We start from the raw sequence: 15,786 nt of genomic DNA, 5'->3' as shown, positions 1-15,786 counted from the left end.
CAAAAAAGCTTTTGTTGATGAGGCAGTGTTCTACAGTAAGAAAATAACCTGAAAACCATTGATTTTGGAAGTAAATACTTAAGTATTCTAAGAGTACTTCACTCTCTCATATGGGCAAAATATACTTCAATCATTTAGAAGTATACTAGTCACTGTCCAGCATGGTACCCACTCATCACATAGGAATGTCTAAAGTAAAATTTAATAAAATTTGGCCAGGTGTGGTGGGTCACACTTGCAGTCCCAGCACTTTGGGAAAACAAGGTGGTGGATCACACGCAGCCAGGAGTTTGAGACCAGCCTGGCCAACACAGTGAAACCCGGTCTCTACTAAAAATACAAAAATTAGGTGGACATGGTGGTGGGTACCCAGAGTCCCAGCAACTCGGGAGGCTGAGGCACAAGAATCACTTGAACCCACGAGGTGGAATTTGCACTGAGCCAAGATCGTACCACTGCACTCCAGCCTGGGTGACAGAGCAAGACCCTGTCAAAAGAAGAAGAAGAAGAAGAAGAAGAAAGAAGAAAGAAGAAAGAAGAAAGAAGAAAGAAGAAGAAGAAGAAGAAGAAGAAGAAGAAGAAGAAGAAGAAGAAGAAGAAGAAGAAGGAGGAAGAAGGAAGAAGAAGAAGAAGAGAAGAAGAAGAAGAAGAAGAAGAAGAAGAAGAAGAAGAAGAAGAAGAAGAAGAAGAAGAAGAAGAAGAAGAAGAAGAAGAAGAAGAAGAAGAAGGAAGAAGAAGAAGAAGAAGAAGAAGAAGAAGAAGAAGAAGAAGAAGAAGAAGAAGAAGAAGAAGAAGAAGAAGAAGAAGAAAAAACATTTAATTAAAATTTAAGATGTATTTCCTCAGTCACACTAACCACATTTCAAGTGCCCAGTAGCCACATGTGGCAAGTGGTTACCGTATTGGACAGCGTAGACAGAGACCATTCCCATGAGTGCCGAAAGTTCTCTTGGACGCTACTACTCTAGAATAGTATTCAGGAATTCTTTAGTTAAAAGTTTAAAAATGTTTATACTTACTAACTGTTACTTTGTCCTTATCCCCCAACATAATGTTGTTTGGTGTCAGATCTCTATGGACAATCCTCTTCTCCTTGTGTAAGTATCGAAGAGCTAAGCACAGCTTGAAACAATGAATAAAAACACATTTTATTTCCCATAGTGTACATAAAGCCAACGATGATTACTGCGCATGTCTCTAAGAAGCCAGCTCAGAGCTTTACTGTTTTAAGAAAAATTTAGTGAAGATAAAAGCGTACCTGTATAAATATTTTCCATAGTCTTTCTTCTGTAAAATGGTGCTGTTTCTCCTTCAAAGAACTGAAATGCTCTCCAAGCGGGGCTCCTTCTATAAGCTCCATAACTATGTACAACCTATCATCTATACAAATAACACAAAAGGCCATAGAAATTTAAACTGAATACAGACACCTTGAAATATTTTATGAATGAGAGTTCAAGGTTCCCAATGTCTGTGCAGGACATTAACACTAAAGGATTAGGGGTGATGTGCTAAAATAATGGAGCCACTCAGCCCCGGAGGAGGTGAAGGTGAGGGGGTCTTAGGAAAACTGAGACCCAGCAACAATGTCTTCTGGCTACAGGCAACCCCTTAGCATGAGTTTATGCTGGCAAATATTATAATTTTCTATGTATGCCAGGATGTGGAATGATTGGAAGGTGCCACAGAGAACAAGCAAAGGATCTCCAGTCATGGAGGATTTTCTGAAGAACATGTAAGCCCATCCTTCCTCCCAATGATTTGAAATTTACCCTCAGATCAAGTCAGACGTTCAGAAAATTGCATTTTCAACTGCATTGTTTCATAGTCTGATAGATTTACCTTACAGAATTTTACACTGGAATGATTCCATGGTCTTGCAATGACACAGTTGAAAATAACACACATGAGAGAAATTTCTGTTATACCTTTCAAGGGTAAAAAAAAAAAAAGAAAACTGAACTTCTCCAGGTTTTATCTTATAGCTATGGAGAATTTCATGACTCTTTGTCTTTTTGCTTTGAGTGCCAAGAAAGAAAAAAGTAAATTCTACTTCCTCCTGTAAAACCAATAGAATTTATTAACAATGGTATGTGATATGTGTCTTCTGAAACTTTGGGATATATATAAAATATGTGTGTAGAACATATTTACAAAAATGTAATCATACCATATATGTTCTGCAATTTATGCTTTTTTTCATTAAGCAGCCTTATATTTCAGTGCACACAGATCCATATCACTCTTTCTGCTGGTTGTATGGTTTTGTACAGTATGGGTATATCATAATTTATTTAATCATTCTCCTACAGATAGGCATTTATATTGTTTCCAATTTTTCATAATTTTGAGAAATATTCATTCATGTACCAATATTACCTCTAGCTTTACTTTCAATTTTCTCATCCTTCATTCTTCTTTATTACAATTTCCTAATCTATTTTATCATATTTTAAGTATTTTTAAGCCATTTCCATTTTTTTTTTTTGGAAGCTGTCAGGTAGTATAAAAGTTTTTGTTTTTTATATTAAGACAGGTTATGTCACTTCAGTACAAGTCGGAAGCCAACCTTGATCTCTTCTGAAGGGATATGCACTAAATTACAGAAAATTATTCTAATATCAAGAATAAATGGGTAAAGGGGACAGAATTTACTGCATGAGTTTTAGCACTGAGTTTTTCTGAGTCATCTAAGGGAAGGGAGATGGGTAAAATCGTAACAAATGCCAAAGTCACACACAAAAGATTTTCTTAAATAACAATAGCACTGATAAAGAGGTAGCCTGGAAACCCCAGTCATTGCCTTGTATCTCTTTCATTCTTCAAGTGGAGATTTACTTCGATATTTGATATGCGACACATATCATTAAATTTTATCAATACTTATATTATTTCTGTCATAGGCCCTATTTAAAAAAAAAAAAAAAAAAGAGCGGCTGAGTTTAGCTTTATCTCAATATTTTGGTTCTAGCTCAGCATTCCATCCTGCAGAAAGCAACCCTGCCTGCCTGCAGAATCAGTCTAGGCTCCATCGCCACCTTGTGGCATTTATCTGAACTTCAAGTAAAAGACATCTCAAAGACCTCGTTCTCTCCAACTTACTTTGCGGAGGGAAAATGTCACCTGAGTCAGCAAAAACAACTTTCTTTTCTTAAGGAAACCTCATACTTTACTTTTCTTTTTTCCTGATCCTATTAAGTGATATTTTGTATATGAGAATGGCAATAACTATTTTGGTTTGTTTATGTGTCTTTCACACGAGCTAAGTATTTTACAACTATCTTTAGGTCATTGACAAGATCACCGTTTGAGTAGTGAAGAAAGTGATCCTTAAGATCATCTACTGTCATCTTAACAAAAAAGATCAATAAAACAGTTGATTAGGTTTCTTTTGTGACATTCTAATATACAAAAATAAACATGACAAAAATGTTTTCTTATTTAGAAATATCATGAAAACTCATACTTACTTTCCAGAAAGGTTTTGTAATAACGTACAATGTTGGGATGATAAAGCTATAAGAAAATAAATAACAAACATGTATTGCACTGCTTCAAAACACAATTTTTTCACTGACTACTCAGACTTCATATTTGAAAACTACAAAAAATTATATTTATTTACAAAACTAAGCATTTCAAGATATCGTCGAATTGAAATTGTTGTGATTTTTAAAAACTTGTGGCTTAAAAATCAGTCTGAAAATACCAATCCTATATTGCTTTATTAAATAAAACTTAAAACGTTCTATCACCTGACTTTACTACCTAACTTAACCAATAGAACTATAGAGGTAGAAGAAATCTTAAGAATTCCTTTAGCACTCCTTGCTAAAGGGAGTGTATGGGATTGTGATCCCATACACAGACTATATAAAGGACAAAAGCAAAATGAGGTAACTTCTGTTGACTATAAATATTCATTGTTCTTTATCTCTCCCTACATTCTAAACATTTATGTAGAGTTTCTGTCTATTTACACCATTCCTTTATATGCTCTCCAAAATGATTAGTAGGAAAATGACATAATCTAAGAGTTCACTCAGTTTAAATCATAATAACAATTGACAAGGATTTCCTCCTTAAACAAACTTTAGTCAGGCTTCTCTGAGTCCTCTTGGTGACTAGGCCTCATCCCTGGTCTGTCAGTTTTAGTAACTTGTATCCTGCTAAGTCAGTTTATGGAAAAATCTCCCACCCTTGACATCCAATTAAGTTTCTCATCTACTCACCCTTGATATCTAACCAAGTTCCTCTTAGTAAACTACTTCCACTCACTGACCGCCTCACCCCGACCGTTGGCTCTGAGCCTCTAGCTGTCCTGTCCTTGAATTCGGAGTTGGGTTCAATCTTTCTCCTCTATTACAATAGTCTGACTTCTATTGCAATAGTATCGAATAAAGTCTTCCTCACCATTTTTAAAAAGTATCTAGAGCAATTTCTCTTCAATATAAGTTAAGGATGTGAGTGGAATTTCTAATTTTTTAATTTAAAAAAGATCATTTGCTAGAAGAATGCTAATATTTTGGTAGTTTTTGCTTCTAATTTGAGTTTCTAGATGAAATTTGTCTTAGAACAGTCACCATCACATCAACAAATGGCTTGCTGACATCTCTTTTCGGTCTTTCTGAAAGCCTTTTTGCAGAGAGATTGCTAGCTGTCCACCAAAAACCTGCTGTCCCCCTGCTCCACTGCAATACAGTTGTAGCTGGACATGGCTTCCCAGTTAGCAAGGACTTCTCAGCCTCCCTTGAAGCCAGGGGTGAGGCTACCACTCAGTTCTGACCTGTGGAAAGTGAGAGCAAGCATGTGCGCTTCCTGTGTGAACCCTAAACATTGGGAATAGCCCTCCATGCTCCTCCTCATCCCTCCTCGGATGTGATCATGGCTATGGCAGTTTCAACCACACAGAAGAAGACAACGTGCTAGGAGGTGACAGCACAAAAGCAGAGGGAAAAAGCTGCATTCCCAAACGATCCCACGGAGCAGAGAACACCACCAACCTGGTTTACTCACTTTGGGATTGTTCTGTGAAAGAGAAATAACCCACTGTCCTGTGAGGCCTCTTTTTAAGCACTGCATTTTGGAGGGTTAAGCTTAATGTTTTCTCCCATTCTAGTCCCATTTGTTCCACTTCTGCCTGCCACTACCTCCTCCTTTAAGGACTCAATGTATCCTCCTTTCCATCAGTTCGACCCTCTAGTGAGAGAGCAATTTTGAGTTACCTCGAAGCCCAAGCACATGCCTCCTAGCTGGACCTAGTCTGATAGTTTCTTTTCTTAGGAAATGTGCTAAAACAAATAATCTACTTCATCATCTAGAAAGTGGCCAGCAGATTTTAAACAATATGATGCCAGGTAACCAACGAGAACCATATTCTGGACCTGGCTTACCCACAAGGACTATAACCATATCTGGGTCCAAATGAAAACACTGGACTGGCTTAGGTCAAAAGCCCTGTTCTAGCCTTGTGCTACAATGAAAAAGCACACTGCGGAAGGCTAGATGACCCTACAATGAATAAACACATGAACAAACTTTTTAAAGCCTAATGTATGAGTATATAAAAGTCAACTATAAAATAAACTACTAATGATAATATTTACTATAACATATAAACTGGAGTAGAACTATCGATTTTGATGAACAAAGGTCACCATACTTATGGAATTCTTTACGTCCCAACACAGATGCTGTGCAAATGTGACTAGTGGAGGACAAAAAGCAGCGAAGCTGATAGCGCCACAGGAATTATAAATGAACAGTATTTGTAATGAATGTGCAAATAAGGAAGGCTGAAAAAGAAACCAGTGTGTTCTTGGATCACACAAAGAAATCCCATTTCTCTTTGAAATGTTTATTCTTCCTGCTCAAACAAACTTTCAAAATGAGAGTTAATTGAGCTGTTACATTATGTCAGAGTATTCTGCACATGCCAATAAATAATAACCCATCTTGAAAAATCTACATTTTAGATTTAATAAGCCACATTTGAGGAATGTTAACAGCTTGGTTCCACTTGAAAAAAGTCAGGAAACTCTTAATCATATTTCTATGTATGTAACCAAGTAACCAAATACCCTAAAATACGAGAAAAGAGTAGATATGCTCACAATGAAAATAAAAGGATTTCTCATATCTGATGCATTCTGTGCCATAAATCCAATTGTTTTGCATCCATGACCCGATATAAACTCCAGAAAGTGTTTTTATGCTTCAGTGTCAAGCCTTAGGAAAAAAGCTGACAAAAGTATCACTGCTTCAATGTCAGTTATTTCACATAGAACTAGTCATAAACAGCGTGGACAAGATCAGCACCACAGCTCTACTTTCTTGCAATGACATTTATTTAAGAAAAACATCTCCAGAAACAAGAAAAACACTTACCTGTTCTTTTATTATTGTTAATTCAGAAACAATATTCCTTACGCTGCTGTCTCGATCCTTCTTATCCTTTCCAAATGCTGGGTTATATAAATTGACCTCTTTCATTGCTAAAAGATTTTGACCACTATGCTTTCTAACCTAAAATAAAGAACAACAACAACAACAAAAAAGGAACAGGGTAAAGAAAGTGAAGGTAAAAAGGGGAAGAAAGAGATGACTTAAAACTCACATAAGTAACTAAGTCTATAAATAAGTCACAGAGCATTTAAAGTGCCAGCTGTATTTACATTAAGCTCAGCTCAAAACATTGGTATCTCCTGGGTCCGTCTGCATTACTTAGTAGCGTTTTTTAATTTAGAGATTGCGTCATGCATTGGGACAAGCTATTCTGAATATTTTTGAGAGAGATTAGTAATGCCTTTGGTCTTAAAAAGTCAGTGGCCAATTTCTAGAGCTGACAGCTAAAACAATATTAGTGTGGCCATCTCTATCTGTTTGACAAAAACAATCATTCTGATTTTCATGTCTATTTGTTCACTATTTTTCTATGACAAGAGTTCCAATTCGATTGAGTATGGGTGTGCAAGTGTGACTTCTGGTTTGGTTGGGAGCATCAGAAATGTTCCCCGAGGGGAAAGTCACCTTGTAAACACAGCCAAAAGCTCCACTTCCAAGATGATCCAAAATCGCATAGTTGCCTATGTATTTCCAAGGGGCTTTGTTCTGATTAATGCTCTCAATATTTTCAGCAATTTGCTTCAGTTCATCCTCCTAATCAAAATAGAAAAAGGAAATGTGCTCCTGTGATAAATTCCATCCTGACTACATAACAGCCTGCCAAAATATTGAAAACTCTGGACTTACCACTAATAAATTCAACTTTGATACCAATTCTTCATAAGCACTGATATCACGTACATAATGTCCTATGTCAATGAAGATCTCAAACAAGTCTGTGGGGAAAAGTCTACAGAAAAGATTACACACACTTAACGTAGAGCTTGGACACTACTGGCCATTACTTCCCTTTTGAATGCAGCTGATTCGCTGATTAATTATATGAAACAAATGTAACTGCTTTTGGTTATCAACAAAGTTGGGAGAATAATAGTCCCCAATTTCTCTTGAAAAACACTATTTACAGCTTTTGAGGGATAAGAAAAAAACAAAAGGAGAAGAAAGTTCTAGAAATCTGCTGCACAACAATACTGTACACTTAATGTTTTAAGCAGGTGACGGCATGTTAATATTTTTACCATAATTTAAAATTAGATATAATACAGATTATACAAAAACCTTATTTGTAAGATATTTGGGGGTATAAGTATTGAATATATTAGAAGGAAACGATGATTGGGTGTTTTCTGAGTGTCGAGCACTTTCACAAATGTCATTTCACTCAGATTTTAGTAAGAAGTAAATACTAACTCAACTTTTAAATGTTTTATGAAAATAAAAATACTGGTACATGAAAAATAAAACAAAGAGATTCATTCATCATTCCCAAGACACTGGTTTCAAGAGCTTTTAAAATATTTGAGTTCACTAAAATGGATGGTTTGGAACTTTGGAATGAAAGACTATAAAGAATAAGTAGCTGGGTGCAATGGCTCATGTCTGTAATCCCAACGCTTTGGGAGGCTGAGATGGTGGATCACCTGAGTTCAGGAGTTCAAGACCAGCCTAGCCAACATGGTGAAACCCCATTTCTACTGAAAATATAAAAATTAGCCAGGCGTGGTAGTGAATGCCTGTAGTTCCAGCTACTCAGGAGGCTGAGGCAGGAGAAGCAACAGAACAAGATTGTGTCTCAAAAAAAAAACAATAAACTAATTTTACTTTATTTTTCTCTAAATCCAAGCATCTTATAGAAATAAAGTAACAACATCAAATGATCCATGCTTTCTGTACTTGATCTCAGCCAAAAGGCCAAAAAGCAATGTTCCACACTTTCCGAAAAAACAAACAACAACAAAAAAACGGTATATTAACTCAATACTTTATGTCTATTCTGCCTAATCAACACAATTTTAATAAAAACTTGGGCCTATGATTTTGGCTAATCCAACCAACTAGATGGTGTGCAGAACACCATTGAGAGAACGAGTGTTTTCTTCCCAAAATGGTGACCTTTTGGTCAGGCTCAGCAACACAGTAACTTGACCCCAGAACATCCAGCCTCCCCTTCAAAGGAGCTACCACACTATCAAAGACATAGAGAAAAATAGTTTGTTTTCCGTTTGATTAAATTCCCTTCGATTAAAAAGGGAAATTACCAGATTGACTTTCAAATTTCTAACTGGACAAAAACAAGCTGATATTTTAATGTCATCCTTTTAAAATGTTAATATCTTTAATGACCAAAAAGAAAACAAAAATCGTAGTAGTCACATGTAATTAAGGAGAGTTGTATTGACGTAGTGATTTATGCTCTTTCATTAGCATTCTGTTAATATTCAGTGTGGCCAGATAGGGAATCACTACAGTAGCTCACTTATCAGTGAAAAAAGAAATCTGAAGACACACGGTTTGCATAGTGATGCATTGTTTTCCCTCTGTTGTATCTAAACCAAGTATGTGAAAACAGTTCTATCTAACGAGCTCCTAAATCTAATGATCACTTATATTTCTCTTCATACCTTTTAAAGAGTGGTCTGTTTCTTTCCATACTGAAGAGAAACCTCAAGGCTCTGAAAGCATAACACTAGAAAATAAAAGGATATGTGATTCTTAAATGGTAGCTCGACAAATTAAAACATTTTCAGGAAAGAATTAACAGGAAGTAAACATTAACGTGACTTTATTGTACATGGCTGGCCCAAGTTGGAGCCAAAGCTTATGAGTGAAAACAAAAAACACCAACACCTGGGGTAATTCCCGTATTTAAAAAGTGTTTATGTTGCAGAACGCTAGGAATACTGGCCTTGCTTCACTCGGTACTCGCCATTAATTTCTTTCTAGAAAGTACAAAATGAGTACAGAGACGAGAAATAAAATTCCAATGCTGAGAAAACCAAAGGTCTAAAGATTTCCAGGAGCTCAACGTTTATTTTGTTTCTAGCCTGCTATGTATACCTCAATATTTACATGGTTTCTGTGAGAAAATAAACAGTAGAAATGATTACATGTAAAAATAGCCACAGGCACACTGGACTCAAACTTGACAAATTGGTCTCTTGAGTAAAGAGTCTTAAGCATTCCCCAAATAGAACAATCTGCAGTAACTCCCTAGAACGCTCAGAAAGAGGCCTGTGAGTCTTTAGCTAGGAAAAATAAACATCTGACATTTTGCAATACTGGGAAAAAAAGAGCGTGCCCAGCCTGCAGCTGTGCCTGCACAATAGGCCACCATTGGCGTGATCAGGGTCTGCTGAATCAAATCTGGGATCATTTCCTAAAATCAGTGCTCTGAATACAGAAGGGTCCCAAACAAAATTGCCCAGAGAGATGAGGCTGATAACAGAATGACATGAAGGAGCCTGGTGAGAGCAGTGGAGATTGTGAGGAAGGGAGAGCATGCAAACTCCTCAAAAGTTCTTCAACTGGAATTAAAAAAAAAAAAACTCCTACTGGCTTAACAAAATGTATCTGCAGGAGGGATCTGTCTTTGTTTACCAGCACAGCGGCATACATCTGTGATGCACTGAAGAAATCAAGTCCCATGCCTGCACCTTCTCATTGGTAGCTCTCCAAAACCCCCTGCCCGCCAGCACAGAGACACCCCCAAAGAATTTGCTAGGTTTAGCCATCATTTTGGAGGATAACTCTCTTCAACCAGATTGGAGACAAAGATTGTTTTTTCTTGCTTTTCGAAATGACTTGGGGGAAAAGATGAGCTGCAACTATGGTGAAGGCTTACTTTAAATCAGATTTTGACATTAGGGACCCTGCCCCCTGCCCCCACCCTGCCGATACCCACTCCTCAAAAATGAACATAGAACCCTGCATAACTGTTTCCCTTTCTTACATGTGAGGCCTCATCTCCTGGAGCACTGCCTCCCGCAGCCACACACCCCAGCCTCACTGAGCAGCTAACCCTTGCCTCAGCACACTCTAAGCTCACAGCTTTCACACTTGGTGCATGCTGTTCCCTCTTCATGGAATGCCCTTCCACCCCGCAGCAGATGCCACTGGTGCCCCACCCAATACCCCCTTATCCACTCGGCAAGTCCCTTCTCATCCATCGAGATCCATGATGGCAAATAACTTTCCCTGTTGTTATATTCTGATACATAAGAAATGCATTTTTTAAAAAACAGAACTTACTGATAAGCAAAGAAACACCTAAATAAATCACCTAATTTTCCCATGGGCACCGAGAAACCACTGTTAAGCCTTCTGCATTGTTTTAACATTTTTGGTTCCATGCCAATCTCCCTCACCAGACACTTCTCCCTCGTAGTCAGTACGGAGACCTGTACTAACCCATAAATTCTAAAAAGTCTAGATCATTTTACCAAAGGTACCCCAGATCTCAATAACTTGATATTGCAGGATATAGATATGTTTATTACCTGTAATAGATTAGTTTTTGCTGCATTCTTTTGTTTATTTGGTAAAATTAATTTTGCTATTGTATATACACCATTTTCCTGAAAGAATAAAGGGCCATATTATGAGTAGTGATACACAAGCATAAAGAGAAATCAATATCAAATAAGAAATGTTAGTATAACTTTGGGCCTTGAAGTAAACATTACAGGACAATATTTAAAATGTCAATGTAACCCTTTTTTTTTTTTTTTTTTTTTTTTTTGAGATAGAGTCTCACTCTATCACCAGGCCAGAGTGCAGTGGCACAATCTCAGCTCACTGCAACCTCCACTTCCCAGGTTCAAGCAATTCTCCTGCCTCAGCCTCCCAAGTAGCTGGGACTACAGGTGTGCACTACCAGACCCAGCTAATCTTTGTATTTTTAGTAGAGACAGGGTTTCACTATGTTGGCCAGGATGGTCTCGATCTCTTGACCTTGTGATCTGCCCACCTCGGCTTCCCAAAGTGCTGGGATTACAGGTGTAAGCCACCCTGCCCAGCCCACATAACACCTTTAAACACCAAAGAGTGCAACCACAATCTTAAAATTTCAACTGTCTGTGGAGAGTCAAGATTATTATAAAGTATATAAGTGTAAAGTGATTCAAATGCCTTAAAATCAAAGAATGAGAGATTAAAAAGGGACAGAGTAAAGGTGTCCCAATATCTTAGATTTATATCTTTACCATTTATTTATGTCCTCAATTGCCACAACCAGAAAGGGAGAAATTATATTTCATAGTTATTCATTTATTTATCTTTATTATAATCTTGACATCTTTCTAGGTTTTTTTTAATTGAAATATACATGTGAAGGAATAAACAAAAAATATTACCCTACAGCTACCTTTCTATTATCTAGTAAATATATAATTTACTGACATTTACTGTGTGCAGGCATTCATATTATAACTGCAAAGAGCTTCATTTGCCTTTTGCATCTAATCTCTGTAGCAACTCTATGAAATTAGTCTATAATTTCCCTGTTTTATACATGAGAAAACCAATACTTAGAATGGATACATCATTTTTTTAGAAGCCAAGCCAGCAAGGAATAATTCCAGGAATTGAATCTCAATCTGGCCAGCTCCAAATGCCCTGCTGTCTCAGCCCCCTGATCTGCTGAGTTTCTCTTATGTCCTAATTTAACCATTGATGACCTGATCCCTTTCTGACATTGACGTATTTTGAAGTTGGATAGTGTACTGACACACCCAAAAAGATTTTCTCTGTAAAATTCAGCAAGGAGGAGGTAACTTTTGCAACAGACACCCATACAAGGGTGGTTCATATAAGTATGCATTTATTTATATAGATCTATTTATAGATATTTATATGGATCTATATAAATGTATATATATTTATGTGTATATATACATACACACACAAACATGTACATATAGCTGTATATATAGTAGATTAATTAATGGATTATACTTTGCAAAATCAGTTTCCTGGCAATAATTATTTTGTTTGCTGTGTCTCGATCATCATCTCTAACTTAGTAACCTGATGAATAGTCTTAATCAACATGACTGCTGTCCTTACCTTATGGTACTCTATATGCCTAGAATTAAAGCAATTCAGAGTGTCCTTTTTAGAAAGATAAAATAAAAAGGACTGTATATAACATAAGGAAGAAGCATCAATTAACCACATGTCAGTTTTTTTTAAGTCAAGTGAGTTACAGAAGGAAGGACAAGAATATAAAGTGGAACTCTATTAGTTAAATAAGAAATGCTAAAATATTTTTAAAATCACATCATGGAATTCAAAAACCTATGTTTTGGGATACAGACTGCACCACAAGGTGAGCTGATTATGAACGGTTATGGAGAACTGACCTGGGGAAGGAGTGCTCTCACCTGAACCACCTGGTGGGCATTGGTGTCGTTGAGTACCAGCTCAGTGAGGGCAGCACAACAGGCTGGAATGAAAACAATCAAATGCAGTGTGCATCATTACAATAAATACACTTTCACATAAATACTCTTACTCCACATGGTATTTTTACTATTTTGCTACTTTTATTAGCAAAGTAACTCCTCAAGAAACACTAACTTTCCTTCTGGCACAGCTCTGGAGAAAGAGAAGCTGACTTGTAATGGCTTCTGATTCTCCTCTCCATGTAATTCATGTCCATGTCTATTCCACAGCAACCATTTATTGAGCACTTACTGTGTACCAGGGGCAACTACTGCATCTGTCCATTCCATTGTAATCTCCAGTGCCCAACACATGCCTGGCACTTAGCTGGTCCTCAACAAATATATCCATAATGGTTGATAAATAAAAGAATGCTTTAAATATATTATCCAACTCAATCCTTATAATAAGAGTATGCACTGTGATTACAAGTTTTACTGGTGAGAAAACAGGTTCAGAGAGTTATTAGACTTGGCCACACAACTGGTAAGTAGAAATGACCAGGAGTGCAGCCCCAGTCTGCCAGACGTTAAATCCCCAGCCCTGAGCAGCACCACTCTTGCCTCTGACAGCCACTGTGGCAGCCTTTGGTGGCATTTTGCACGAAGATAATTGTGCTTTCAGAGGTATGCCAGATTCTATAGCACAGAGCATCTATAAAGGATAATTCCATTTTAGTGTGTGAAAGATTTTACATATATTCTCATATAATTCTCACAAGGACCTCCATCACTGATACCATGATTATCATCACCATTTTATATAAGCAAAACTGAAGCTTGGAAAACTTAAGGAACTTGCCCAAGGCCATATAGTCATCAATGAGGGTGGAGCCAAAATTCAGACCCTACTCTTAGCCCTTTAGGTTTTTAATTTTTATTTTTCCATTTTTATTTAGGTATTGATATGGTTTGGCTGTGTTCCCACCCAAATCTCATCATGAACTGTAACTCCCAAAATTCCCATGTGTCATGGCAGGAACTGGGTGGGAAGTGACTGAATTATGGTGGCGGGTCTTTCCTGCACTGTTCTCGTGATAGTGAATGAGTCTCAGAAGATCTGATGATTTTTAAAATGGGAGTTTCCCTGCACAAGCTCTCTCTTCATCTGCCACCATCCACATAAGATGTGACTTGCTCCTCCTTGCCTTCCACCATGATTGTGAGGCTTCCCCAACCATGTGAAACTATAAGTTCATTAAACCTCTTTCTTTTAAAAATTGCCCAGTCTCGGGTATGTCTTTATCAGCAGGATGAAAATGGACTAATGCAGTAAATTGGTACCAGTAGATTGGTGCTTTGCAGAAAAGATAACCGAAAATGTGGAAGCAACTTTGGAACTGGGTAACAGGCAGAGGTTGGAACAGTTTGGAGGGCTCAGAATAACAGGAAAATGGGGGAAAGTCTGGAACCCCTGAGAGACCTGTTGAATGGCTTTGACCAAAATGCTGATAGTGATATGGACAATGAAATCCAGGCTGAAGTGGTCTCAGATGGAGATGAGGAAATTGTTGGGAACTGGAGCAAAGATAGCTCTTGTTATGTTTTAGCAAAGAGACTGGTGGTGTTTTGCCTCTGCCCTAGAGACTTGTGGAACTCTGAACTTGAGAGAGATGATTTAGAGTATCTGGCAGAAGAAATTTCTAAGCAGCAAAGCATTCACGATGTAACTTGAATGCTGTTAAATGCATTGAGTTTTAAAAAGGAAACAGCATAAAAGTTTGGAAAATTTGCAGTCTGACAATGCAGTAGAAAAGAAAATCCCATTTTCTGGGAGAAATTCAAGCCAGCTGCAGAAATTTGCATAAGTAATGAGGAGCCAAATGTTAATCCCCAAAACAATAAGGAAAATGTCTCCATGGCATGTCAGAGACCTTTGCAGCTGTCCCTTCCATCACAGGCCTGGAGGTTTAGGAAGAAAAAATGGTTTCATGGACCAGACCCAGGGTCCCATGCTGTGTGCAGTCTAGCAACTTGGTCTCTGGAATCCCAGCCACTCCAGTCATTACCAAAAGGGGCCAAGGCACAGCTCAGGCTGTTGCTTTAGTGGGTGGAAGCCCCAAGCCTTGGCAGCTTCCATGTGATCATGAGCCTGAGGATACATAGAAATCAAGAATTGAGGTTTGGGAATTTCTGCCTAGATTTCAGAGGCTGTATGGCAATGCCTGGATGCCCAGGTAGAAGTTTACTGCAGGGGTGGGCCTCTCATGGAGAACCTCTGCTAGGATGGCTCAGAAGAGAAATGTGGGGTCAGAGCCCCCACAAAGAGTCCCTTCTGGGGCACTGCCTAGTGGAGCTATAAGAAGAGGGCCACCTTCCTCCAGACCCTGGAATGGTAGATCCACTGACAGTGTGCACTGTATGGCTGGAAAAGCAACAGACACTCAACACCAGCCATGAAAGCAGTTGAGCGGGAGGCTGTACCCTGCACAGCCTCAGGGCGGAGCTGCCCAAGATCATGGGAACCCACTTATAGCATCAACATGACCCAGATGCAAGACATGAAGTCAAAGGAGATCATTTTGGAGCTTTAAGATTTGACTGGCCTGCTTGATTTGGGACTTGCATGGGGCCTGTAGCCCCTTTGTTTTGGCCAATATCTCCCATTTGGAACTGGTGTATTTACCAAATATCTGTACCCCATTGTACCTAGGAAGTAACTAACTTGCTTTTACTTGGCTCACAGGCAAAATGGACTTGCTTTGTCTCAGATGAGACTTTGGACTGTGGACTTTTGAGTTAATGCTGAAATGAGTTAAGATTTTGGGGAACTGTTGGGAAGGCATGATTGGTTTTGAAATAATGTGAGAACATAAGATTTGGGAGGGGCTGGGGCAAAATGATATGGTTTGGCTGTGTCCCCATCCAAATCTCATCTTGAATTGTAACTTCCACAATTTTTAGGTGTTGTGGGAGGAATCCAGTGGGAGGTGATTGAATT

The 15,786-nt window shown here is 38.1% G+C and overlaps 1 protein-coding gene across 8 annotated transcripts in view; it reads right to left on the bottom strand.

The window, feature by feature from the left end:
* The window catches only part of NEK10 (NIMA related kinase 10), a 248,798-nt gene that overhangs the window by 162,903 nt on the left and 70,109 nt on the right, over nt 1-15,786 (bottom strand). For all 8 annotated transcript variants that reach the window (XM_012435538.2, XM_012435540.2, XM_012435542.2 and 5 more), the window contains 9 exons: nt 12,786-12,847; nt 10,902-10,979; nt 9,027-9,091; nt 7,252-7,354; nt 7,030-7,158; nt 6,388-6,525; nt 3,471-3,516; nt 1,259-1,380; nt 1,020-1,122 (listed from right to left, as the gene is read on the bottom strand). In XM_012435538.2, coding sequence (XP_012290961.2) covers nt 1,020-1,122; nt 1,259-1,380; nt 3,471-3,516; nt 6,388-6,525; nt 7,030-7,158; nt 7,252-7,354; nt 9,027-9,091; nt 10,902-10,979; nt 12,786-12,847 — 846 coding nt within the window. The remainder of the gene's footprint in view (nt 1-1,019; nt 1,123-1,258; nt 1,381-3,470; nt 3,517-6,387; nt 6,526-7,029; nt 7,159-7,251; nt 7,355-9,026; nt 9,092-10,901; nt 10,980-12,785; nt 12,848-15,786) is intronic.

Source organism: Aotus nancymaae, unplaced genomic scaffold (genome assembly GCF_030222135.1).
Source record: "Aotus nancymaae isolate 86718 unplaced genomic scaffold, 86718_ANA_hifiasm-v0.15.2.pri h1tg000019l, whole genome shotgun sequence".
NCBI classification, from domain to species: domain Eukaryota; kingdom Metazoa; phylum Chordata; class Mammalia; order Primates; family Aotidae; genus Aotus; species Aotus nancymaae.
Note: the sequence above shows the minus strand (reverse complement) of the source record. Positions and strands in the feature narration are given on the sequence as shown.